General features: G+C 39.5%; 3 protein-coding genes and 1 long non-coding RNA gene across 12 annotated transcripts in view; 2 read left to right on the top strand and 2 right to left on the bottom strand.

Annotated features, from left to right (window-relative positions):
* myo5b (myosin VB) overlaps positions 1-84 on the top strand; it is a 52,848-nt gene extending 52,764 nt beyond the window's left edge. For all 4 annotated transcript variants that reach the window (XM_042394895.1, XM_042394893.1, XM_042394896.1 and 1 more), the window contains exon 39: positions 1-84. This exon is cut by the window's left edge and continues 882 nt beyond it. The gene's annotated coding sequence lies outside the window, so the exon portion shown is untranslated.
* Positions 85-6,739: 6,655 nt separating this feature from the next.
* Positions 6,740-20,199, top strand: il7r (interleukin 7 receptor). 4 transcript variants are annotated; one of them, XM_042394931.1, is made up of 9 exons: positions 6,740-7,129; positions 9,073-9,367; positions 13,016-13,136; positions 13,222-13,376; positions 13,860-14,011; positions 14,100-14,256; positions 15,028-15,130; positions 15,216-15,288; positions 17,070-20,199. In XM_042394931.1, exons 2-9 carry the CDS (start codon positions 9,289-9,291, stop codon positions 17,484-17,486), a joined length of 1,257 nt encoding a protein of 418 aa, XP_042250865.1. In that variant the 5' UTR covers positions 6,740-7,129; positions 9,073-9,288; the 3' UTR covers positions 17,487-20,199. The 4 variants fall into 4 exon arrangements, with proteins under 4 accessions (XP_042250865.1, XP_042250864.1, XP_042250862.1 ...); XM_042394930.1 differs by having other exon boundaries at positions 6,740-8,079; XM_042394928.1 differs by lacking the exon at positions 6,740-7,129 and adding an exon at positions 8,200-8,764 and having other exon boundaries at positions 8,884-9,367.
* capslb (calcyphosine-like b) lies at positions 9,354-26,532 on the bottom strand. 3 transcript variants are annotated; one of them, XM_042394948.1, is made up of 5 exons: positions 26,447-26,532; positions 25,815-25,953; positions 22,481-22,658; positions 22,195-22,404; positions 9,354-9,374 (listed from the first exon to the last, which is right to left on the bottom strand). In XM_042394948.1, the coding sequence occupies exons 2-5, from the start codon at positions 25,949-25,951 to the stop codon at positions 9,369-9,371; spliced, it is 531 nt and encodes a 176-aa protein (XP_042250882.1). In that variant the 5' UTR covers positions 25,952-25,953; positions 26,447-26,532; the 3' UTR covers positions 9,354-9,368. The 3 variants fall into 3 exon arrangements, with proteins under 3 accessions (XP_042250882.1, XP_042250880.1, XP_042250881.1); XM_042394946.1 differs by lacking the exon at positions 9,354-9,374 and adding an exon at positions 18,891-20,530; XM_042394947.1 differs by lacking the exon at positions 9,354-9,374 and adding an exon at positions 21,343-21,734.
* LOC121885469 lies at positions 15,074-15,779 on the bottom strand. The gene is made up of 3 exons (XR_006092558.1): positions 15,695-15,779; positions 15,229-15,272; positions 15,074-15,118 (listed from the first exon to the last, which is right to left on the bottom strand). It is a non-coding gene; the product is annotated as an uncharacterized LOC121885469 (long non-coding RNA).
* Positions 26,533-27,394: the final 862 nt, after the last annotated feature.

The raw sequence follows: 27,394 nt of genomic DNA, 5'->3' as shown, positions 1-27,394 counted from the left end.
TCAGGTCGGAGAGGCGATGACATCATCGTCACTCTCAGCCAATCAGTTTGTAATAATAAATATATTTATGACTTCCTGTTTTCATCGTGTTTGAAGACTCTAATCTTTTTTTTTTTTTTTAATATTTCTTCACTGTGATGTTTTTTATTCCTCTTTTTTTTTCTTGTGTGATTTGTATAATTTTCTGTTAATGAATCACTAAAAACATGTTTGAATCATCACGTCGTCACTTCCTGTCTGACGTCTTGAGAATCGTTTGCACTTCAACAGATAATTAACAAACTGTCGTTAGATGAAGTTTGATTATGTAAACAACTACGTTCATGATACAAATGATTAAATCTGATGTTTATTAACATGTTAATGTTTCATACTGGAGTTTCTTCGGGTCCATGTTGGTTTTGGGAACATTGATGTAAATGTTTTTGCTCTTTATGAAGTACGAAGTCACTTCCTGTATGTCACATATATATATTTTGGAAATGAAGTAACTCTGAGTCAAATACAAACGTTTCATTTGCTGATTTGTGGTTTGATGAGTTCATCGTTGTTATTTACACAGTTTGTTGTTTATTCTGTTAAACGAGGACGACGGTAACGTCTCTAGACATTCAAAATGAAACTAATGAGACTCGTTAGCAACATGCTGACGTTCAGCTGACTCTTATTCTCATTATTGATGTTTTAATTAATCAATAAGTCGTCAGATCTTCAGTTTACTGTCAGAGAAACTAAAACCTGAAAATATTCACATTTAACAAGCTGAAATCAGAGAATTTAGACTTTTTCCTCTTTAAAAAAAATGATTCATTGATTATTAAAATAGTTGATTGATTGAAGAGTTGGCAGCTAATTGATTAATCAGCTAATTGTTGCAGCTTTAATTCCATCAGATGTCTTTTATTATCATCCAAAACCCAAAAATATCCAGTTTAATGTGATTAGAAACAACAACATGATTCATATTTGTCATTTTTACAAACGATGGATCGATTAGTTCTCTGTTAATGGACCGATCGATTGATCTGTGCAGCTTAAAGTATCACTGAAGCTGTTTCACAGATCAAAGGTGAATGTGTGAAGATAATTCAACAGTTATATAATATTTCAGTGTGAACCACAGTGTTAGACGACGACGTGACACGTTGATCAACACGTCTCTGGTCTGTGTGAAGATCCTTCTGTGCTGAAAAGCAAACTGCATCTGTCTGTCTGTCTGTCTCTCTGCCTGTCTGTCTCTCTGTCTGTCTCTCTGTCTGTCTGTCTGTCTGTCTGTCTGTCTGTCTGTCTGTCTGCCTGTCTCTCTGTCTGTCTGTCTGCCTGTCTCTCTGTCTGTCTGTCTGTCTGTCTGCCTGTCTGTCTGTCTGTCTGTCTGTCTGTCTGTCTGTCTGCCTGTCTGTCTGTCTGTCTGTCTGTCTGTCTGTCTGTCTCTCTGTCTCTCTGCCTGTCTGTCTCTCTGTCTGTCTGTCTGCCTGTCTGTCTGTCTCTCTGTCTGTCTGTCTGTCTGTCTGCCTGTCTGTCTGTCTGCCTGTCTGTCTGTCTGTCTGTCTGTCTGTCTGTCTGTCTGTCTGCCTGTCTGTCTGTCTGCCTGTCTGTCTGTCTGTCTGTCTGTCTGTCTGTCTGTCTGTCTGTCTGTCTGTCTGTCGTGTTGGAGCAGTTCTGGGTTGAGACACTTGTGAACGTGTCGCTGAGACGTTTCCCACAGCAGCAGCTCCTCGTGTGTCAGTTGTGCCAGCTGTCAGTGAGCAGAGCAGCTGTTTCTGAGGCCGTCCGTGGTTTACCTGCCGCTCAGGTGCCAGACGGCCTCACAGGACGCCCGACACGTCTGTGAGCAGTCTGAGTGCCTGTAGAAACACTCAGAGACGGTGGAGTGTGTGTGTGTCCACAGCCTGATAGATTATAGATAGATTATAGATAGATAGATTATAGATGATAGATAGATGATAGATAGATAGATAGATAGATAGATAGATAGAAAGACCTCCGTTGTCCAAAAACAACTAAAAACACGAGTCAGTGAGTCACACCGCTGTCTGGGTCACATGTTCCTTCATCACCGTCCTGCTGCCACAAATACTCACAAAAGCACCAAATGTGGATTCATCCGCCGCTGAAAATAGTCCCCGATAAATGCTTTATCTCCTCCTGTTTGTTTGATAAAAACTACAGCGAGCAGCTCAACCTGAACTTTGACCTGTGAATATGAACTGCAACAGGAAACCGTCTCCACAGAGCTAGCATGGAGACGCTAGCTCCACGTAGCTTATTAGCTGTGTTGCTAACATCTGGTTTTATTGAAGCTCATCTGTCGGAGTAAAAGCTGTTAAACAACAGTCAGGAGGCCCGGAGGACAAGATGTTAACACAGCTTCAATAAACTGAACTTATTGTCCTGTTAGCGACCGCGCTAGCTGTGTTAGCCATGTTTAGCATCGTATACATGTGTTTAATATAGCGGCTCTGCTGTGCTCTCATGTCATTATACAAACAGGATGTATGATACAGTTGTGGCTCCCTCCATGCTGCACACATACAATATATTTACAAATATTCAGCCCCTTTATATAGATGTACCGTCTATATATATAAATACAGTACAGCTGAGATACATGTGTGTTTGGATGGTGAGGTGGGTGTGAGTGTTTGTGGTTACAGTGTGATGTGACAGTCCTTAAACATGCTCATGTGGTGTTTCAGTCACCTGTTATCCACATGTGGACGCCCTGCTGCCAAAAGTCAATAAATAAATATTGATAAAGGTAAAGCAGGATGTAAATACTGACTGACTGAGTGTTCCTCCATCTCTGTCAGACGGCCATGTTTGGATGTTTCTCCTTCACATTCAGTTTAAAAATGTGTCAGCAGTGTGTTTCCTCTCTCTGATAACATTTAAATATAATTTATTTCCGTGTTTCTGGTGCACAGACTGAAAGTTTCATGTGGCCGCCACAAACCTGCAGTGCGTCAGAGTCACTTACAGACTTACGGAGGTTCGTTCCCCTAAAGCTGAAATGAAACCTGCAGCGTTTCATGAGAACATCTGGTCTCTGGCCTCTCTCTCTCTCTCTCTCTCCCCCCCAAAAAAACCCCTCTGACTGACACTTACTGTGTGTTTAAGTTAGCTGAGGTGGTGAATTCATGTTTCAGCTCAGCGTGTTGTGTTTTTTAAAGGATGAAGACAAAAATTATGAGTCAAGGAAGAGGATGTGGTGAGGAGTAATTGCTGAAGCCTAACCTCTGTTTGCACAACTTGCAACACCTTTCTACAGAAATTCACTCACACCTCGCTGGTACAAACTGTTGTCAGACACTCTGGCTGACTCGTCTGTGTTATGTGATGATTGGTGAGCACGGTGTTGGGCTTATAAAAAAAAAAAAAAAGAAAGAAAGCAAAAACAACAACTGAGGAGAAGCAGGAAGCTGAGTTTTTAGAGAGGGTGTACAGAGGAGACATTCATGTGGCTGTTGAAGCTCCGGCTTCAAAGACCTGCTCATTTTGGTGTGGCTTCACTGAAATACATCACCATGAGATTTTGCACTGTGGTTACATGTATGGGTGTAGGTGTAAAGATGGGTGACATAAATAGATGTACCGACTCTGCACGTATATATATATATATGTGAGAATGTATGTATGGGAAGGACGTCCTGAACAAGGAGCAGCTCGACATGGAAACACAACGACCTCAAGTTCTCCATCGTGTTCACAAGTCATCTCTAATCTGCAACACTTATCTGATCTGTTCACTAATAAAACATGATGCACTACTATCATTTAAAGGCCGTGCACACCCACACAGGTGTCTGCAGCTGATCAACAAACTGATATGAAATCATAAAGTTTGTTCCTCCCACACAGACAAACTGATGAAAGTCAAACGTCGGACACGAACTGCAATAAAAACGTGTCGATCGAACGGTCGTGAGAGAAGAAGTGAGTCACATGGTCCAGTCTGATCATCGATCAGGATCAATAACATCAGCAACAACAACACTCACTGTCATCTTCTGTCTTATCTGGATTTGTTGCATCACTTTTTCCTTTTTTATTTCTATTTATAAAACAAACAATCAGAATAAATCTGCATTGATTTAATGATTGATTTTTTTTTTTCAGATCAATCCATATCTCTGATTGATCTTCCTTCATGTGATCAACTTCTTTAATATCTGAACACTCAGTAAAGACCTTCTGGACTCTTTATAGTTTTCTGATGTTTCATTTTTACAAACCTGATAAAAACTAATAAGAAACATGAAGATGATTCATATATTTAATAAAAAAAAACTAAAACAATGTGCACACGAGATCATTTAACATCATTTAATTTTTATTTATTTTATTTTATTTATTTAATTTGATAGTGGAAGTACTGCTGATGCACTGCAGTACTGATACTTTTACTTAAGTACAGGACATCAACCACTACTGCTAATGTCACATATTTATGATTTTTTTTTTATCTTTGGTGCAAAATATCTAAAAATATATAAACTTTTAGCTTCAGTTGCTCCATAATTTATTCCTCTGAAATGATCCTTTTGGATACTTTTGATACTTTTACTCAGTTGTAGTAGTTTTACAGTTTTATTTCACTACTTTTACTTCAATAAAGTATCCGAGTACTTCTTCCATCACCGCCAACAACCAGTTGACCAAACCAGAGCTCAGACAGGCTGACGGTGGTTTATTATAATAATAATAATGGTGACATGCAGGTGACGGCGGTGACGAACAGTTTCTTTCCCGCTCCTCTCCGCCATGTTGAAGCCACCAGGATCCAGAACCACAGCGGAGTGTAAACAGGTGGCTCATCAGATTCCCATCACCGCCGCGGAGAGAGAGAGAGAGAGAGAGAGAGAGAGAGAGAGAGAGAGAGAGAGAGAGAGAGAGAGAGAGAGAGAGAGAGAGGCGACCAAACACATGAAACCACAGCTGAAGATGTTTTGCGATGCTGAGCGGAGAGAGAGAGAGAGAGAGAGAGAGAGAGAGAGGAACCTCAGGCGTGTGGTTTTGGCGGGGGCGGGGGTGTATTTCTCCTCCCAGATAAGCTGCAGAGAAACACTGAAGAGGTTCTTCATGTCAGTGCAGCAGGAGCTTTAACTCTTCCCATCATCCCTCACACACACACACACACACACACACACACACACAAACCAGGACCGACGGCTTCTTCTTCTATGGTTTCAACAGAAACAAAACATCCTTCCATGATTTTCTCCCCGTCGTCTCCTATATAAAAGCTGAAAACACAGGCTGGTAACCACAGCGACCGCCCACAGACACACACTGGAGATACATGAGGCCCCCGCCAGCCCTCGTTCCCACCGGGCCTCATCTCCACCCACGACTGCCTCAGATACACCGTCTGAGCAGCATCAAGCACACAGAACACACACAGTCAGAGCAGGACACGAGACCAGCTCTCAACCAGTCTGAGCTCCACTGGTGGAGGAAGATCTTACTGGTGGTACTGGCGGGGAAATGTACTTCAAGTAGAACAAGTTGTGTGAACTTTGTTTTCTGCTTTTGTTGTTTTTATTTGTGTTGTAAAAAAGAAAAAAGTATCAAAAGCAAAATGACTGCTCATGTAAACTGGCCTCATTTACAGTGTTAGATATATAATGTAAACTGTAGTATTCCTGCCATATAGTCGACATGCTAGAGCTGATTAAAGTCCCTCAACTCAAAAATATGTGTTTTTCTTCTTCTTCCTTCAGCTGCAGGTTCGTTCTTCTTCTCTGTGCAGAATGTCGTTCGTGCAGAGTTTCAGGCCGACTGGAAACAAAACACTGAAGCTTTACGGTGACGGAGGAAACGTCTGGAAAAAACTCTAGAGACCGATAACATTTACAGATTCACAGATTCTGCATTTTTAATGAGGGAGGAATAAAAAACATTTTAAAGATTTTAAAGTTTTTGTGAAGAACCAACACTGACACACATCCAAGCAAATGATTTATACGTGTTTGAATAGATGTCTGGAGGATCTTTAGGTAAAAGTACTTTAAGATCCACTGCAGATATGTTTTAAGATGTATAAAAATACTCTTGAATAATAAGTTGTGTCTGATATGGTTTTATTAAAATCCTTCGTCTTCCTCATTTAAATCCAGAATCTCTGAATCTGTAAATATTGTTTATTGTTTAATTTATTGGATTTTCTGTTAAAAACTGACAGAGACTCTGTTCTCCCTGAGATGACCATGAACACCGACTGAAAGGTACTGTACTTCAGTACAATTTTGAGGAACTTGTACTTTACCTAAATATTTCCATTTAAATGTACTTTATACTTCAACTCCACTCAAAAAAAACTGAAAACAGATTTATCTGCTGACCCTTTGGAGGGGCCCAACCCCTAGGTTGGAAACCACTGGACTATGTACTTTTACTGCAATACTTTAACTACATCAAGCTCATAATACTTATGTACTTTTACTGTAGTAGTATTTTTCATGCAGGACTTATAACGGAGTACTTTTACATTGCTGTGTTGGTATTTTTACTGCAGTTTTAAAGTATCTGAGTATCTTATAACTCACATATCTGTTGCACTGAAGCATCAGCTCAGGTCAAACCTGCAGGTATTGCACCACCGTTTCCCAGCATGCCCTGCTTCATGACATAAAACATAAAGAGTACTCCTGTCGCCTGACTGCAGGAAACAGTGCTAACCATGCAGAGGCCTGCTGGGTTCACAGTGCCTCAGAAAGTAAGTACACGTAAAGCAGCTGATCCAGTAAAAGAGGAAGAGAAATAAAATGTTCATGAGGAGAGAGACGCTGGTGCTTCCCCACAACTTCACAGGAACAGCCGCTCTGCAGAAACCAGTCAGACTTTATTGATCAGGAGCAAAAAGAAAGAAACTTGAACCTAAATATGATGTAACAGCTGACGACATTAACGTTGTTCTGGTCATGTTGAGGTGACAGACGGGTCCTGCTGCCCTGACAGTCACTTGGGGGGCTTGTAGTAAACTAAAACTGATGTGTACATGCTGGCCTCATTTGAAAACAAACCAGATCACTTGAGCAGACAGGAAGTGGTTTGTAGGTTGCTGGTTAGATTCTGTGCTTCATGGTTGCCGTTTGAGAGGAAGACTCGTGTTCTGTTAGCAGAGCTGCAGGTTTGACAGCCGCTGCATCGAATGAGATCATTTTCAGATTTCTGTCTGTTTCTCATTAACGTGGAAGAAGTCGGTTTTTGAACAAAGATGGTTGTAAAAGATAAAATGTTAAAAAAAAGAAAGAAATGTGTACTAATGACTAGTCATATGTTAGAAGAAGAAAGTAGTTCCAGCAGTTCAATTTCATATAACATGACATACTGTTGTCATTTAAAGCTGCAGCAATCAATATTTTTATATTAAGAGCGGATCAAATGACATGTATGATGTGTGAGGTGTCACTCTGCATCTTTACGGAGCTTTTCTGCCTCTTTTAGCTGCTACTTGGGTTCAGTCTCCGCAGTTTTCTGAGTAACTCGCTGTATTCTGTCAGCAAACAGCAGCTCGGTTTTAAAGGCTTGGTCATTTAAAGTGTGAACGGCCTCACAGTCAGTCTCTGCGCTACTGTTTGCTAACGTGTCGGCCACAGATTCTACATTCATACTGCAATGAATGCAGGTTTAAAGATAAATATGTACAGCTAAAGATTTCTGGTTCACTGTTGAACAGCAGCCATGTGGACATACGTGACAGTAACAGTCTGCAAACCGACTCACTGATGTCTGTTATACAGCATGTAAAGGCTGCTGACGTTAGCTAACGTTAGCTAACGTTAGAAGAAGAAAGTAGTTCCAGCAGTTCAATTTCATATAACATGACATACTGTCAATCAATATTTTTATATTAACAGCGGATCAAATGACATGTATGATGTGTGAGGTGTCACTCTGCAGCTAACGTTAGCTAACGTTAGCTAATGTTAGCTAACGTTAGACCGATGAAGGCGGCAGTCTGCAGACAGACGTGCTGGTTGGACGGTCGACCAGCGTCTGGAACCTCCTCCTCCTCACCGCTCAGACGTCTGCGTTGTGATTGGAGGCCTGTGAGAGTGGGCGGGGCTTCTCTCTCAGGTTTTCTTTCTTTTTGTCATTTTTCATGTGAATAACTGAAATAAACTGTCAGTGTGTTGGTCGACTCTGCAGCTTTACAGCGAGTTTCAGCTCAGTGTTTGTTTGTTCTGCTTCACTCAGAGTTGTGACTCTGTTTCCTGTCCGGACAGCCAGCGGGCGGCCATCTTTGTTTTCATTCAGAAACAGAAGTGCTACTTGTGAAACTGGTTAAAAATCTTTTTTTTAATCGTGCAACAGATGGATTTTTTTTTTAGATGGTTAGAAGAGTCTTTGAGGATTCAGGAAATAACTTCAGAACAGCAGGAAGTGTTTTAAACGAACTTCTGGACTTTTCAAACATGGCGGGTTAATGAACTTTTAGAGAAACTGATGTGGAGATCCAACAATTAGTCAATTAATCAAGATCAATTAACTGGCAACTATTGTGACAATCAGTTAATTGTTTAGGTCATTATTAGGCAAACAACTCTTTATGAACACCAGATAAGTTTAAAATAATATACTGAAATAATGCTGCAACCAAATAATCAACACAAAGCCTTCAGACTTCAGTCTTGACTTCCAGAGAGTCTGATTAAAGTTCAACCTCCAAAACAATAATCTGTCAATAAAACCAGATACAAACACAAATCATTTACAGCCTCTCAGTGGAGCCTTTATGAAGGAGCAAAACTGGGATTTTTGGGTAAATAATTTGTTTTGGTTAAACATTTTATATATTAAATAAATATTTGAAGGTTATGAACAGATGGAAGAATGAACTCAATCTACTTTCTTTCTTGACTGTTTCTGCTGCTTGAACAGGATGAATCACTCTGACTCAACTTTCACATTTGGGACTTTTTTTTTTTTTTGTCTCAACATTAAAGCTTAAAATGTTTCATTGAAATATGATTGAAAGGTTTGTACTTGAAGTTTGTGCAATAAAGGACAGTGAAGCATGTTGTCCTTCAGTCTTCAGTCTGCTGAACAAAGATGTTTTGTGATTTACAGAACATCCTGTGAGCAAAGAGCTCAGCGAACCCGACGCCCTCCCTCCTTCCTCTGCACCGCTCGACACTCCTTCTTCCTCTCCCTGCGCGCTGACGAGAAAAAGCTCTCAGCTGGTGCGACTGCAGGGTTATGTTGCTGTCGGGGGAACAGGTGAGCTCATCTCTGCCTCTGCAGCTGTAGAGAAGAAGAAGAAGAAGAAGAAGACTGGGCGAGGAGATGCCGTTTGGCTGGTGGACCGCTGTGCTGCTGCTGCTGCCGGCTGTGACTCTGGCTCAGAGTGGAGATGGAGACACAGGTCAGTCCTGTTTATGACAACATGTGATTCACATTTGATCCAAATTACAACTAAACAACATCTTCTCAGTCACATTTATGGCTCCTAATGAGACACATGGAGCCGCAAAAATACAAAAACATCAGTGAATGTCATGTGGATGCTCAGGATTGTAGAATCAGTGTTATTATAATATATTTAAGATGAATTATTGCATATGTGGGCTTGTAACTGATCACAACCTGTTTTAAGATTGTACTAGAATCATATCAGGACAAAACAGACAAACTTTTATTTAAAAATAGTTTAAAAGAACAAATCTTCAGTTTTAAAGCTGTATTACTAATATTATATTTCTATCAGTTATTATTTGACCTTGTCATTAAAACTCATCAGTGTCAGCAGACCAAACAGGAAACAGAACCAGACAGAACGGAGCTGGGATCCAAAACGAAGTGTTTAATCTTCAGCAGTTTTGGGTCAACAGTTCAGTTCTTCTGTTGTTGTTTGATGTGAACTTCTGAGGTCAAAGAGGACGTGTTGAACAAGGCGTCGGCACAATCAGCTTCAGCCTGCAGGAACATTTCTGTTGTTGTGATGTTTTCAACTGTGGTATTTTTGAATGTGTGCAGGTGTGTATGTATTTATATACAGTGGGGTCCAAAAGTCATGTATATACATTTATATATATGTATATTCACATGAATGTGAAATTGTGTCCAAACATTTGACTGGTACTGTTATATATGACCTAAGTGTTGGAAAGTAACTGAGTACATTTACTCAAGAACATTTCTTTATAACACTATCAGCATATAATATTGTAGGAAATATTGTACTTTCTACTCCACTACATTTATTTGACAGCTTTAGTTACTTTTCAGATGAAGATTTGACACAATGGATAATATAACAAGCTTTTAAAATACAACACATTGTTAAAGATGAAACCATAAATGTTCAAATGATCCAATATTTCAGCAAAAATCAAAGATTAGAGAAAAAGTCCAAAAACTGAAAACAGATTTGTGTATCAGAACTTTGTTTTTTCTTCTTTCCTCTCCCATTAATCATCTCACCACCCCTCAGATTTATCTGCTGACCCTTTGGAGGGGCCCGACCCCTAGGTTGGGAACCACTGGACTAAACTAGCTAACTGTATATAAAGTAGTGTAAACTAGCTCCACCTCCAGCAGCTACAACAGTAACATGCTGCTCTAACACTGATGCTTCACTATTAATAATCTAATGATGTCATATATAATAATATATCAGTCAGAGGGACCAAACCACTACTTTTACTGCAATACTTTAACTACATCAAGCTCATAATACTTATGTACTTTTACTGCAATACTTTAACTACATCAAGCTCATAATACTTATGTACTTTTACTGCAATACTTTAACTACATCAAGCTCATAATACTTATGTACTTTTACTGCAATACTTTAACTACATCAAGCTCATAATACTTATGTACTTTTACTGCAATACTTTAACTACATCAAGCTCATAATACTTATGTACTTTTACTGCAATACTTTAACTACATCAAGCTCATAATACTTATGTACTTTTACTGCAGTAAGATTTTTCATGCAGGACTTTTACTTGTATTGGAGTATTTGTACACTGCAGTATTGGTACTTTTACTGAAGTAGTAAAGTATCTGAGTACTTCTTCCACTGCTGTTAACCAGCGCAGTGGAAACACAAACCTTTACATTTAGTTTATTTCTTTTACTTGAATCATAAGTTGGATTTATAACAGTGTTTAGGATTGTATCAGATCTCATGTTTCGTGTCAGTAAGTGACAGCTCACAACTTATTTTAGTCTAAAATGAGTCATTCATTAATATATGTTCTGTGTTGCACTATGAGACTATAGATGCACTTTACTGATTATCACACAGCTTCATTTATAGTTGATAGAAAGAGAACTTAATGAAGAACTAATGTGTTCTGGTCCAATAGGCTGAAGTTTGGAATTAATTTATTTATGTTTATGTTTATTAGACTGAATGTCAGCAGCATCACAGTTCAAACAGCTGACTGAGCTTTAATGCCATAAACTATGAAAGTTAAAACTTCAGCTTTCATCAGTGGGACAAATATTTTATCATGAGGAATTTTGCTGTTATTTTCCATATTGACTGTGCAGAGGAAGATGTGAAATGAAGCTCTTTCATGTTGTGGGTGTTCAGAGAGGAGTGTGACAGTTGATCCGTGTGAGGACGGTGGACGCAGAAAGGTCAACGTATGTAGTCACTGCTGGGATGTGATGAGTGAGAAAACATGTGAGAATGAGAGCTGAGAGATGTCCTGAACATGTAGGTTTATTATCTGTGTGGTTCTGCTCCTCATTTACATACATTCACTGATTAGCTGATTAACATGAAGTACAGCTGAGGCTGAATCTCATCAGTCTCGCAGCTCATAAACCAATTTAACATATGAAAATGTTGCTTGATGAAAGGTCAGAGATCAGCAAAGTTCACAAAGACCATCAATGTATCAACCAAACTGCTGTCGTGACTCGTGTTGACGCCATTCGTCAACAGTCAATTAGCCGATTGATAGAAGATAAATCATCTACAATTAAGTTTTTATAGGTAAGATTTTATAGATGAAAGGATTAATCAATCATAAAAACAATAGACAGATTAATTGATATTAAAAATAATTGTCAGTTGCAGCTCTAGTCAAGTCAGAGGAACAAAGTTATTACAGTTCATCCTCTGGGGAACATGAATGTGTCAAACTAAATCTGTGCCGATCCATTAAGTAAACGTTAAAACTTTGACCTCATGGCGGCGCTAGAGGGAAAGTCAGAGGAGCATCTTAGCGGGTAGATATAATCCTCTGGGGAACATGAACGTCTGAACTAAATGTCACAGCGATTCATCCAATAGCTGTTGAGATACTAAAAGGTCGACTTCACCATCGTCATTAGAATACATCCTCTGGGGAACATGAATAAACTGCACATAATGTGACTAGTGTGGAAACCATTCGTCAAATAATTGATTAGTTGATCAACGGGAAATAAATCATAAGTTGCTTATGGAGGAAAAATGTCAAAAGTGTTTCATCCTTCTCCAATTTTCTTCTTCTCTCAGTTTCATAACGTTTTAATATTTAATATAAATATTTTGGTTTTGGGCTTTTGGTCGTTTGTCTGTATTTTCACTATTTTCCTGCCATTTCATAGACGAAAGGATTAATAAAAGTACTCAACAAACTGTTATTTGCAGCTCTAGTCGAGACGTTTCAGGAGGAAAAGTCAGCGTCACCATATCAGTAGGATTCATCCTCTGGAGAACATGAATGTCTGAACCAAAATTTGTGCCGATATTTCACAGTAGACATGAAACTTTAAGCTGACGGTGGCGCTAGAGGGAAAGCCAGAGGATCGTCAAAGTTATGAGGATTCATCCTCTGGGAAACATGAATGTCTGAACTAAATTTTGTGCTGATCCATTAAGTAGATATTTGAGATATAGAGATATTTCACAGCACAAGTGAAAACTTTGACGCCCATCAATCATCTCACGACCCCTCAGCTGTATCTGCTGACCCTGTACTGCTACTAATACTGATATCACTGATAGGACTGTGTTGAATGGTCGAGTGTCTCTTTAATAAAAGTTCCTGTTTCCTCTCAGAGCCGGAAATCAGCTGCACCTCTCACATCTCGACAAAAGGATGCAGTCTGACCTGCGAGCTGAACAGGGATGATGAGGACGAGGAGGAGGAGGGCGACAGCATCGAGAGGATCACTATGTGGTAAAAATGTTTTAGATGTTTGAAGAGGTTCCTACACAGTTTCAGAGGTGACTCAGACACTGACGGAGAGTTGTTCTGTTCACAGTTACTACGACTTAACATCAAACAAGATCAAGTGTCTGGAGGCGTTCGGGAACACGATGAACTCCTCAGAGCTGCATTCTCTGAGACCTTTCAACCGGACCGTCTACCTGAAGAGCGGAAAGACATTCACAGACAAAGTCGACCTGAAGAAAATAGGTAAATGCTTCCTGTGTTCACGTTGAACCTGAGGAAATACATACAAGAGTACATACAGTAATTACTGATTGAAATAACCGCTGCTTCCCAGAGACTGTGATAGCTGCAAATGGAAAACATGACATGCAAGAGAAACCTGAATAGAGCAGTGGCTGCATGCTAGTGTTTGTGGTCGCTGTGACCTGACAGCCAGCACGTATTCGGTTTAGAAACCTGCCTTTCTTCTGACTCATGATGAAAAGTGCTCTGAACAAAGATCAGCTCTCACAGCCTCAGTCACACAGCCCTGGCCCTATATCAGCTGATCGGCTGTCACCATTGATTGACCAGCGTTTATCTCACCTTATTGTGTTGATGAACTTGACCAATGGCCGATCAGGTCTGGAGGTGGCCATTAATTCTTCAAATGAACCAAACTTCAGGTGTGAAAGTGTCCGTGCAACAGCTGTTTACTGTCTTTTGGTTCTTTTTGTTTCCCTGCAGTGAAACCCAGAAGTCCTCGTGTGTGGAACGTGACGTTCAACCAGGAGACCAACCAGGCCGTGTTTCATATTCAGATTCCATATAACAATGATTATATAAGAACAGACAATCTGCTGTTCCAGCTGTACATCTGGACCGCCGGCAGTGAAACAGTAACATCATTTGAATTCTGTTATCATTATTATTATCTTTGAAAATGTTCAGCAACGTTGGGATTAATCCACGTTTTTTTCACCACAGACTCAAGAAGTCTCCCAAAAAGACACTTTGGAAATCAGCATGGAGCATCTTCAGAAGGACCAAGAGTATCACGTCAGAGTGCGAGCGAAGCCGGACACAAATCTGCAGGGCAGCTGGAGCGAGTGGAGTGAAACTTTCAGCTTCTCTACTCCTGCTGGTAAGCAGAGGTGGAAGAAGTTCTCACATCCTTTACTGAAGTAAAAGCAGCAAAAATACTTAATTACAAGTAAAAGTCCTGCATTCAAATTCTTACTGGTAAAAGTACAAAAGTTTTACCAGCTGAAAGTGCTAAAATAAAATTACTCATTTTATAGAAAATCAGGCTGTGAGTGATTTATTAAATACATTAACATAAAGTACATTATTGATATTGATGAGTCAGTGTCAGAGCAGCATGTTACTGTTGTAGCTGCTGCGGGTGGAGCCAGTTTGAACTTTCTTGTGAAGGTCACGAGATAAATCTGAGAGCTCTTGAGATGATAGATTAGGGAGGAAAGAAGAAGAAGAAAAAAAAGTTTTGCTATAAAAAAAATGTGGTTTCATTTTCAGAACTTTTCTTTAATCTTTGCATTTTTGTGAAATATTGGAGAGTTTTTTTACCTCTTTGGGCCTCAAACAGTTATTTGAAACCATATGAGGGGAAATGTCTCTTTAGAGCTGCAAACAACTCAAGAGACATCTGAAACATGACAAAGAGACACAGATACACACTGACGTTTAGTAAGAGAACCACCAACAACTGGAACCACTGGTTTAATATTTAATAACTGTGCTATAAAAACTGTAATAAAAGTACAGTACTTGAGTAAATGTATTTAGTTACTCTCTGACGCTGCTTGTAAGAACAAGTCAGCTTGAACACATTTTGCTTTTCTACATGACAGAAGAGAGTAACGACCTTTTCTCTGACCTCTCTCCCGTCTTAAAGAACCGGAGAAGGGCGTCCAATGGGAGACGACCTACAGACCGCTCATATATCTCGTCCCGCTGGTGGTGCTGACTTTTAGCGTTGTTTACTTCTGGAAAAACAAGTATGCCGTCCCTGCTTTTCTGTCAGACAATCAATTAAATTACATGTTTCATATGTTAATATGTCTTTTCTTTTTCCCCTCACAGAATATTCACTTACATGTGGCCGAGCATCCCGCATCCCAAACACACACTGGTGCAGATCTGCAATTCAAATAAAGTGAGTTGTTTTACTTTGAGACCGTTCTCTTCTTATTTAAAATGCTCAATAACAACATATGTTTACTTTCAAGTGACTTCTAGTAAGTTAGGAATTATAACTCTGTCAGGAACTTAAGAGGAACTACTGTGACGTTCAGCGGTGGAAGAAGATCTTCTTCTTAAGTAAAAGTGGTGATACCACAATGATCAATCATAAGTAAAAGTCCTGCATTCTGAAGGAATATTGGATCATTGACAACAGTGTCAACAGCAAATAATGTTTAACTACTTATCCTGTTGGCTAGTTTAATCTCTAACAGTCAATATTTTAGTAGCTAGCTTAAGTTGCTAGTTACTAAAGCTGTGAAATAAATGTAGTTCAGTGAAAAGTACAAATTAACACAAATTGTACTTAATTACAGTACCTGAGTATCTGTAACCACCAGTGAAATTCATCTGTGTCTTTGTGAGGTATTTGTTTCTGGAGGCTCAGTGACGTAGGAACACACGGCTACTTGGTAAACTGCTGTAGGTGGTGAGCTAACTACTAACATGCTAGCAAGCCTGAAACATGCTAACACTAGTCAGCCACAATACCTCTGTTTCACCATTCTTAATGTTCATTATTTCATTTGATAAAGAGTCATAGAAGAGGAGAATAAAGACTAAAAAACTTGCTTTCTGACAGTTATCTAGCTAGTTCGCTTGATTGCTAAATTAACAGAAGCTGTATTAGCATCATGTCGTCCTGTCTGCTAACTGTGTACAAACCATGTCTCTGTTGTGGGACAGTGTTTAGTCCGACAGAGGAGTTTTAATGAACAGCTTCATTTTAGACTCCTCATGCCCCTCAAAGGTCAGCTCTGTCAGGAGGCTGAGTTTGACCAAAGCTAATTTGACCAAAGTTAAAGTCAACATTAAAGATTTGCGTGCATCTGCTTTGCCCACGTGAGTGAATCCGCTGATCTCTGCGGTTCCATCAGTACTAATTTATTTCACCACAAAACTGTGCTGCAACCGACCGCGTCTTAAACAAATAATTAATAATTTAAGCATGACAATGCAGACCTAACCCAAACAAAGATATTAAACCAACCAAACCTCAGCAGACACCACGGCGTCGTCACATCAGAAAACGCTTTTAGTTTTTGTTTTGGAAGTCAGTGGCGAGTGATGTCGTTAAAACTTCACATCCAACTGTAATAACACAATAGAGTTACGAGGTGGGAAGTAAAAATCCAGCTCACGTTTTGAAAAGACAGTTTGGATCAACATGACATTATCCTGGTAGAACCATAAGAACAAAAGATGAACAACTGTGTTAGAAAATATCTGGTTCTTTGGTAAAGAGTTGAAGCTTCATGATAAGGTACAGAATGTCGGGGTAGGAGTTAACTACGACTCCCAGTGTGCATTTTGGTAAGAAACAGCCAGTCGCGGAGCTTAAAATTTGGTCACGTGTTTTGAATTCATTATACTGTGATTCACATCTATAACCAGCCTCTTCTCCATAGCAACGGCTCATAGATACTGTAGGATACCACAGACTCCATTATCAGAAAGTGTAAATAATGTAAACTGGTGGTCAGAATATAAACCTGTAGCATCGTCACATTATCCAGGAGAGTCCTGAGTTTCTATGTTCAGTCACATCAAGGAGATCGATTAAAGAAATATTTGAAATAAGAATACAAAATGAGGAAAAACACGTCCTGAACCAGCGGCTGCTCACATTTCACAGCTGTGCAGGTTTCTGATTGTCTGATGACTGAATGTGATGATGTGTTTGTGTTTGTGCAGGGCCTTCTGCTGAACTTAAAACCAGAGGTGTTCAGCGCCCTTAAAATTTCCCCGATGGAGAAAGCAACGTGTGAGGAAACAGAGCCCTCGATTGCTGCTGCTGCTGCTGCCGACGGTACGAATGCTCCCTCCTCCACCCAGAGCTCCGACTGCTCCAGGAGCAACGCCAGCGTCAGCACTGAGGAGTCGGAGCTGCTGAGTAGGAGCTCCTCCGACGGAGAGGACAGCCTCCAGAGCTCCGGTCCGTCCCCGGTGGACGTCCCCCAGCTCGCAGAGCGACCTCGCACACCTGCACCTGAACGCAGCGCTGGACGGAACGAGCCTGAGTTGTTTGCTGTGAGCCAGCAGGAGGAGGCCTACGTCACCATGTCCAGCTTCTATCAGTTAGGAGAAGAGAGCAGGACCTATATTTATTAAACTTCTGAGAATTACATCTCTAAACATACAGTGGTTCCCAACCGGGGGGGTCGGGGCCCACCATGAGGCCCGTAGATAAATCTGAAGGGTCACAAAATGATTAAATGGATGACAGAAAGAAAGAAAACTCTTTTTTAGCCTGCATGCTTCCCTGGATGGCGATGTCTGTCCACACAGAAATATCTCTACAACCATTGGATGAAATTTTGTGTAGACGTTCATGTTCCCCAGAGGATGAATCCGACTGACCTGTGTTCCTGATCCACTTATCCAGTGAAATGTCTCAACATCAAGATACAAGATGGATTGCTCTGAAATGTGGTACAGATTCTTGTTATACAGACGATGAATCCTCCTGACTTTGATCCACTGATTTGTACTCTAGTGCCACCCTGAGGTTGGATTTAAGTAAAATATCTCAACAACTGTTAGATGGATTGTCTGGAGATTTGGTTCATATTCATGTTCTCCTCAGGATGAATTGTAATAACTTTGGTGACTTTTCATCTAGCACTATCATCTGGTCAAATTGTTAATTTGTCCAAAACTTTTGTTTATGACCAAATACCTTCAAAAGTCCTGACATTCCCGTCATCGTTAGGGGTACTTTGTGTTTAGCCTTGTGCATCCTGACAGAGCTGCTAGCATGACTGTAGACTCTCAGTATGTTTCCCTCCCTGCGTAGTTCAGTCTGGTTGAACAGGACTCCCGTTGGTTTTCCCCCCTTGGTTTGATTGGTTGTGGTCTCAGTTCTCCATCTGACCAACTACAAGGCTGCGAGTTTGAGCTAAATGGCTGGAATAACAAACAGCGTACGTTAGTCTTCTTGATATTTGGGCAGATACGACCTTCTTACCGAGTTGACCAATCCGATCCACTGACTAGAGGTTTGAAAAATCCCTCCGTCTTATCCAGTTGAAATACTGCATACTTTCACCAAAATCCATCACCGCTCACGTCCACACTAAGACGGAGAGCTGTGATGAGGGTGGATAGATTGATTCCTCAAGCGGCCAAACACAACAAAATCAAACAACAGCTGGGATCCACTGACATAAAGAGTTACTATACAGTTAAAAGTGAATAATAAGACACATTATCACGAGACGACAAGTGTTGGAGGAACATTTGATCACATGATTAATCCTGTATTAGCTCAGAGCAGGAACATCAAAGGATTTACTCTACATCTGAAAAAAATCCATATTTTCTCAGGGACATAATATCCTGCATATGATTTTATTATTATTATTTTTTACATTAATATGTTTTGCTTGAAGTCTTTAATATCTCCAGTAGCAGTTAAAGGGGCATTCCAGCAGTTTAGTTTTGCACTTCCATTAAGAAGCTGGATTTGTGAGTTACAGATTAGCAACAAAATAATCCAGATCTGTGCAGCAGAGGTGGAGATATCCAGACTTTTATTACAAAAACACTGCATCCTACATTTCCCATAATGCCACTGGATAGTGTCTGTCATCAGAGCCTCCCTGCAGGTAAACAACCACGTCTTTCAAACTTATTATTATTATTATACATTTTTAGTATTTTTAAGTCAAAAAAAATTTGATAAACGCCTTTTTATTCTTTAGTTTGTGAGTGGGAGTAAAAGAGGATTTTTGCTTTTTTATCTTTCTCTGAAGTTACTTTTAGCAGTTTGAGAAATACAAGGCCAGAACTATTGAAATGTAGCTCTTTTCATTATGTAGCTTTTGACGTCATATGACTTTATCCCGATGTCTCTTATGTTGTATACTGACATACCTTCGTCATCTGTCGCCCAGAGTCGGTTGATGGAGAACCTCAGAAGACCAAACCAGTGTTTCTGCATGTTTTAGCCCTTTTTTATATTCCTGCTACTGTTTCCAAAGCAAATCATCTTCCAGGCAGCCTACCGATCACCTAAATTACAAAACATCTCTCCATGCAGATACTTTTGGTTTTATTGTGCAGGTTTTGAGATTTCTGCCTCCTTTTCTTCTCTAATTTGGGCGAATTAACCCTTTAACATCAAAGTTCTTGCATGGTACCGCTCATGTGTTGACATGCTGGTTAACAGAATACATCTGATTCAACTTCTAACAACAATAAAGCAACATGGACACCTGCTGACCAGTTCAGCAAACTGTAACTCAACCACAGTGGAAATATGAACATAACAAATATAAAACCATAGTGATATGAATAGATACAGTTGGCTGCCTGGAATCACATATATTTTCTTTCTTGAGCTAAAACAAACAAAAACACCAGTGAGGTCCTTTTTTTAAAAAAAAAAAGAAGCTGCTGTTATTCTGAAATAACATATTCTCTCCTCATGATCACCAATCACTCAGCAGTGAATTACAGTGAATGTCATTATGATCACTCTGAGCAGTCTGCAGGTGAGATGCGGACGCGTTGCCGCGGCAACCGGACTCACCTGTGTCTGTTTGAGGTCAGATACGAGTCACAGAGACGCCGAACACAATGCTGCTTGTTAAATATCTCACACAACTTACACCTCATGTTTCCTTACAGCAATACATACACCGAATGTACGCTTTGTTTTCTCAGAAACCTGATTGTAATGTTTGTACTAAACATACTGTACATACTATCTGGTGATGTTTGTTTTTACCTGTTATGACATAAACATTTTCCTTATTTAAACAAAGGCGATGATGTTGCATATCAACGTATAATAAAGTATAAAACCTGATATGGAAACATACTGCTGTCTTGTGTTTACCTACATTATATTACCAAAACAGACTGAATATGCAAAATGATTATTTAAAAAGTCAAACTTATACTAATTAGTAAAGAAATTATTTGTCTAACTTACAAAAGCACAACATTAATTATAGCTGCTATCAAAGGGCTCGATCTAATCACCAATAATTAAAAATGCATCATGTGATTAATGAGAGTTTTGAGTTCATCAAGTCTTTGGATCTGATTCAGAGCTTCCAGGCGTTTCTCATCATAAGAATAAAGTAGACGTCGCTGTCAATGGAGGCGCTGACGCCGCAGTAATAGTTGACAAACTCTTCTTTGGTCACCTGTCGATCAGAAGAAAGATGTTTTAGAAATGTTTAACGGCAGCATGACGACGGTCAGAATCAGTCTGTAGAGTTTTACTATGAAGGGAAACAGCAGAGAGAAGCAGGTCAGAGCAGCTGGACGGTTATTCGTCTATGCAGATGATCCGCTGGTTTCCATCCAGATGAGCCAAAGGTGAGTTTTTTGATCCAGACTGAAAAACTATCTGATGAGTTGATATGAAATGTTGTTCTGACATTAATGCTCTTTGATGATCCTCTGACTTTTCCTCTATGAGGTCAAAGTTCTCTAGTTTTTTATGCTGTTAAATATCTCAACAGCTAGTTGACGGATCGGCCTCCGTGTTCGTGTTCTACTGACTCCGATGATCCTCTGACTCTTTAGTTCTTTATTGAAGACAACTATTGGATGCATTGCTGTGTTCATGTTTCCCTCGGGATGAACTGTAATAACTTTGATCCTCTGACTTCTCATCTAGCGCCACCATCTGGTCAAAATCTTTTATTTGTCCAACTCTGAAATATCTGCAAATTACTGACATTCCCATCAGCCTCTCATCATTTACCCAAGTGCCTGTTTGCTCATTTGCATATACGTTTATTTGTTTATTTATCATTTTCTTCTTGATTCTGTCGTATTTGTCCAGAGTTTGATTTTACTTCCTGGACAATAAATGTTTTCTGTCCTGTGTAATAACGTCCGTATAACTCCTCCTAAAGAGAGTTAGTGGGGATGCAGCTGGTAATTATTAAGACAGGAAATAAACTTTGACATTAGCATCATATCTGGATGGAAACAGCGAGTGAAGCCCAGAAACTGAAGCTGAAAAGGATGATTTGGGTTTTTATTGAACTATAGAGAATAAAGATTGATTAAAAGACAGAAACATGAAGGTTGAAACACTACAGAAGTTTGTGTCTTGTATGGTTCTGATGTCTCTTTTTTTGCTGTATTTAAAAACATAAAAACCATACAACAGACTGATTGATTAGTGAGACGACTTTCAGGGGGAAATGACAACACAAACTTTTCTAAAATTAGAAAACACCTTGAAATGTGAAACTCTGCCGCCACCCACACGGGGAGTTTGTTTACCAGAAGTCAGAGTTTCCAGGCATTTCTCATCATCACAATAAAGTAGACATCCGTATCGATGGACGCACTCACGCCAGCATAATAATTCATAAATTCCTCCTGGGTCACCTTCAGAGAGCAACACCAGCATCATCACACACTTCATTCAGTACATTAGTACAGCTTGTTTAAGGGACCGTTTAACCCTTAAATAACACAGTTCAGTCAATCCTACACACTTATGACTTACTGAGAGCAGCTCCACTTGATATGACTGAATAGAAGCTTCACACAGACTTTTAAATGACTGTGTGGACACACTGTGGATTTTATCCTCCATCACTTCCATTGAAAGCACATTTGAAGGATCTTTTAATATCCAGTATGAACAGGAGGAATGATTACAGACACCTGACTGCTGGTTTAACACATACTGGAGGAGCTGAACTGACCTTTAAAGGACTTCTCACATTGAACATGTCTGACTGAACGTGTTGCAGATTTGTGGCAAACTAACAACTTCTCACTTCAACCATAAAAAGCTCTGAGGAGACACTTTAAAAACAAAAAGCCTTCGAGTGTTTATTACCTTTCCGTCTTTGTCATACGGAGAGTCAAAGCTGTCCAGGAACGTCCTGAACACCTGATCCTCGGTCCACTCCCCGTTCTGATACTTGGGGTGGTACTTGGCGTTATAAACCCCCCGCAGGTCTTCGACGGTGATCACCCCGTCGCCCGTCTTATCCAGCTTCCGAAACGCCTGCATGACCACCTCCCTCCTGGCCTTGGACATGGCCGGCTGCAGTTAACAGATTGTTGAGAGTTAAGACACTTGAAATAATCCGGAGCCGAACAGTCGCAGTGTTTATATTCACCCTGAGAGTGAAGAGGAACTCGTCGAAGTCGATGGATCCGCTGCCGTCGCGGTCGAAGTGCTGAAAGAGAGTCGTGGCTTCCTGTTTGTCCATCAGGATCCCGTAGTCGTTCAAACCCTTCAGAAACTCCTTCAGGTCCAGCGAGCGGTTCTTATCGTCGTCCATTATTTTGAAGGTTCTGACAAACAGGAAGGATCAACACTCAGACAGTATCAGCTGTTAGTAGAATAATAATTATAATAGTGTTTTACATGTGTTTACATGGTTAAAACTGTAAAATCAGACAAGTTAAAAGTAATAAAATACACAGAGTATACGATTAAACAATAAAAATAACAATGAAACAACAGCAGTAATAAAACATGTTGGAAATAAAACAATGTAACATTACTTTATAGCAGATATATCACATCAGTGTAAAACAGTAGCAGCATTAATGTCTTTTAGTGTCGTGAAAGAAAATTGAATAGTAGGTTATCATTTTATAAATCTTTTGTATATATGTTACAAATGTTTTCAAACTAAGGAGTCAATGTTTGTTATCAACTGAATGTGATGTCATTGTCATTTTGGGGACACATGTTGGTGAAGAAATCCTGCTCCTAGTCTAGTTGAACTCTTGAACCTGTTTCTATCTGAGGGTTGCTTGCTGACCTCTGGGGTTAACTAGAGATATCTTTGTCTTAAGCCTGCTGTTTTAGAGACCATACTTGTTTGTAAGAAGGTGTAACAGTTTGTGGAAGTGTCCGTTTAGGGACCAGACTGTTTTTAGCTTTGCTTCTGGAGAGGTATAAAGCTGTCTAGTTTGAGTTCACAATCTTTAGAGAAAGGACCGGCTGAACAACATGCTTTCTCTCCAAAAATACAAGATGATTGTATTTTTGTTTGTGTTTGGACATTTGTATAATTGTTACTGATGATGTGATGGATTGTACAGTGTTTACAACTGCTTCAACAAGTAACAATGTTTAATGCTTTCTTTATGTCTCCATGTGCTTCTTCTTTCTCGAGAGAAAATTTCCACAACAGTGTCGTGTTTTGTTTTTATTCTGTTCTGTTTTCATGTTTTATGCTGTAAAAAGAATTTCCTGTTATTTCCTCTCCGTCCTGGATGATTTATAACATCAATCCCCACAAAAACACGCACAGCTGCAGGAAACCAGGTCTCACTACTGGCATATAAATAACAGCAGTTTACACTTAAATATGCAACGTGCATGTTTTTAACCTTTAACCTGCTGATTCAAGCTGAAATTGCTCTTTTACTGTATCAGATTGTTTTAGCAGCTTAAATTCTGAACCGGTTGAAAATGTAAGATATGTTGGAGTCTGATGATTTAAATCAGGTCAATCTGGGGTTTAATGAGTCACATCTTGACTGTGGAGGTCGGACAGAAGCTACGTTCGTCTTCTTTTCAGTCAGAATCAGTTTCAGACTCGTGTTCAGAGACTGAATAACTACGTCGACTGTGATTGACACACAAACATCTCTGCTCTCGCTACCGCTCGCGCGCCGCGGTGATGACGGCAGCGCTTGACATACATGGATTAACCGCTGAATTTATCTATTTGTCTGTTCGCCATGGTTACTGCATCGCTGTGGTAACGCGATGACGTCAGGCCCACCGCAGAGTCAAACTGATCGCCGCCGCAGTTTTATGTTTAATGTAGGTCGATTGTTTATATTTAATTAATTAATTGTATTATTTATTCAAGAAACTGTCACAACAAATGTGCACTTTAGGATTTTCATATATTTCAGTGCAAAGACTAATAAATGTGTAAGAGCCTGTCGACTGTTTCTGTTGTTATTTGCTCATTTAGTTTCATGTCAATAAACAGTTCAGCAGCCTGTAACGTCTGTTTTATTAAAGAAAAACAAGTCGACGGCTGAAAACCTGCGATCTGAAAAATGCACTTTTTTGAGAAAACTAAAAAAACTTGTTTTCTTGCAGAATGCTGTTTGTTAAAGACACCAACACATAAAACACTGTTTCTGTTTCTGGACTATATTATTATATTATGTGTTATAGATATTAATGCATCGTGAAGTGCAGAGAGGAGCTTTTGCACTTGGTGCAAGTTGGAAGAGGTTCTACAAAACGATGCTCTGAATTAAGTTAATAATTACAATTAAATTTAAAATAAAATTATAATTTGTTTTCAGGTAAAAAAAAAATGTAGTGAAAGTAACAGCTACTACATTGTAGAATTCCTTAAATTCAGTGTGTTTGCTTCCTCGTCTGCTGGAGATGATTCAGTGATTGTGTAACTCACTCGTGTTTTTGTGTTGTTGTGTTACTTTCTGTCACAACGAAGGGCGGCATTATCTTGATTATCTTGATTATCTTGATTATCCTGCAGACAGACTGAATATGAGCAGCCTTCCTTGTTCTCATCATGCAGAGTGAAATCTACCAGTCAGAACATTGTGTTTTGTGCTTCGGCCATCGATGTTTGCTGAATGTCGACTAATATTCCTGCTGCAGAGTCGCTGGAATAAAGAGACGTTTAAAGAACAGACTACTACAGGAATAAATGCATCCGCAAAGTTTATTTAGGAGCAAATTATTTTATAACATCTGAGGTTAAATTATTATTTTATGTTACTGTGACGGTTTGAATGGCTTCACTGATTTGTGCAGCAGCTCTAATAAACTCTAATAGAGATGCGAAGTGGAAGCAGATATTTAGGACGCCGTTGGTTCTGGAAGTAAAAGTCAAATTAATTTAATGTTTCTCACAGACTGTTAGTGACTCTCAGTTCTACAGTTTGGATCAACGTGAAACTCTGCTGGTTTGAATCATCAGAACAAAACGAATGTTAGAAAACATCTGGTTCTTTGAACATGTACGGACGGATCTGAGAAGTTGACATTTGGAGTAAAGAAGGAGAAAAAGAAGTGAAATCCTGCTACTATAGTTTGTTTACGTAGCCTCCGGAGCCGGAGGAAGCTTCCTGAAGCTGACCAATCAGAACAGAGCGGGCTCATCAGGAGGGCGGGGCTTAAAGAGACAGGAGCTAAAACGGCCTGTTTCAGACAGAGGCTGAACTGAGGGGCTGCATAAAGGACCAGTAGAAGATCAATAAGGAGTTTTTATTCCAGTAGAGCCCCAGAATATAAATATAGTGTCGAGGGTCTGAGGACAGATGATGTTGTGTTGCTGCACAGATTATAAAAAAACTCTTAAGGCTAATTTGTGATTTTGAGCTACAAAAATAAAAGACTTGACTGTTCATGTCTCTGAATCTCCACCTTCCACAGACTCAACAGGTGTGCGTGTGTGCGTGTGCGTGCGCGTGTGTGTGTGCGCGTGTGTGTGAACAGCTCACCTGCCCAGACCTTTGATCCCGGACGATCCTCTGGCGAGACACTGCAGCCGGAGTCTCTCCACCGGGTCTGAACACTGGTTCAGCTGCCGCTTGGCGTTCATCGACATCTCTCTGTCATGTCTGGACGTCCCCGCCATCACTGACGTCATCAATACATTCAAAGGTGCATCGTCAATATCTATCCATCTATCTATCTACATATATAAATGTATATATTTATATAGAGAGAGAGTATATGTGCGTTCAACGGTTTTAAGGAACGACGTGGAGTAAAGTAGAAACTGGACTAAAGTAAAACAGTTGAGTAAAAGAACTGTTTTTTACCAAACACCAAACACAGTAAAACTCTACAGGTTGAGCAGGTTACAGGTGAGTCCGCCTCTCTGAAGGTAAATACTGATTAATGATCAACTGACATTAACTAACGACTGGGATCAAGTTGTTTCAGGTAAAGTCTTTTTCCATGAATGTTGAAACTGTCTGAGTGTTTATAAGAAAGGAGAAAACAGGAAGAGCTGAAGAGTAACGCGGAAGAAAAACTATTAACGGAATTATAAAAGTTTTTCTTTCTCATAATAATAATAATAATAATAATAAATATGTTGTGTAAGAATGAGTCAGCAGAAACTCACCGACAGCAGCTGAAACGTTTTTATCTCCGGTTGGAAACAACAAACCGACGCTGCCCTTCCCCAAACGATCCGCGGTTGCTATGGAGATCTACTGTCCCCTCCTGTGATTGGCTGTTCAGTTGACGTCACCTAATCAATATCTGATAACTAACAGCATAACAGAAAGTTTCAAACGTTTTCACTGATTTGAACCAGTTCAGATATATTTTAATATTTTAATATCAGATGTTCATTTTGTTTTATTTCAGACTGATGTTCAGATTAAGATTTAATTAAAAATTAAAAATATTATGATAATCTTACAATAGGCTGTAAATATAATCCAGAAATTCAATTATCCAATATTTAGTAAAAAAAAAAAAAAAGAAGGAATGGAAATAAAACATCTATCATTCATTATTACAATCAGTTGCAATAATCCAATTAATATAAATGTGTGTATTATAATATTGTATTAATAATTCGTATACTTATTTGTATTTTTATTGGTAGTATTTGTTGTTGTCATATTTAGAATCCTGGTTGTTCACTGCCCTCTAGTGGTCAAACTGGTTAAATACCAGTCTGTGTGGTTTAATATCAGGGTTAGGGTTAGGGTTGTTGTTATCAGTATTACACTGAGCTGCTAGTGCCTTGCTCAGAGGCACAGTATGAAAACACAACACGAGGAGCAAAAGTAACATCATGAAATAAAAGCTGCATGAACACAAACAGTGTCGTTGACAGAACATCCGTCCTCTGAACACTCGGCCTTCATTAAGTTATATTTCTGCAGGATCAGCGTGTCGACAGTCATGTGATGCAGTCACATGATATTCCAGAAACAGATAATCAACATTATTGTCATGTCTCCATGTGGCTTTAAAACAACAGTTTAACTTTGCTTTTATCGTCTCCTGAAAGAGAAACTTTGATTAAACGAACTTCTGAGTAGAAACAAATAATAAA

The sequence above is a fragment of the Thunnus maccoyii genome, chromosome 19 (assembly GCF_910596095.1).
Source record: "Thunnus maccoyii chromosome 19, fThuMac1.1, whole genome shotgun sequence".
Taxonomy (NCBI): Eukaryota; Metazoa; Chordata; class Actinopteri; order Scombriformes; family Scombridae; genus Thunnus; species Thunnus maccoyii.
The sequence above is the reverse complement of the archived record's forward strand: the minus strand, read 5'-3'. Positions and strand labels throughout refer to the sequence as shown.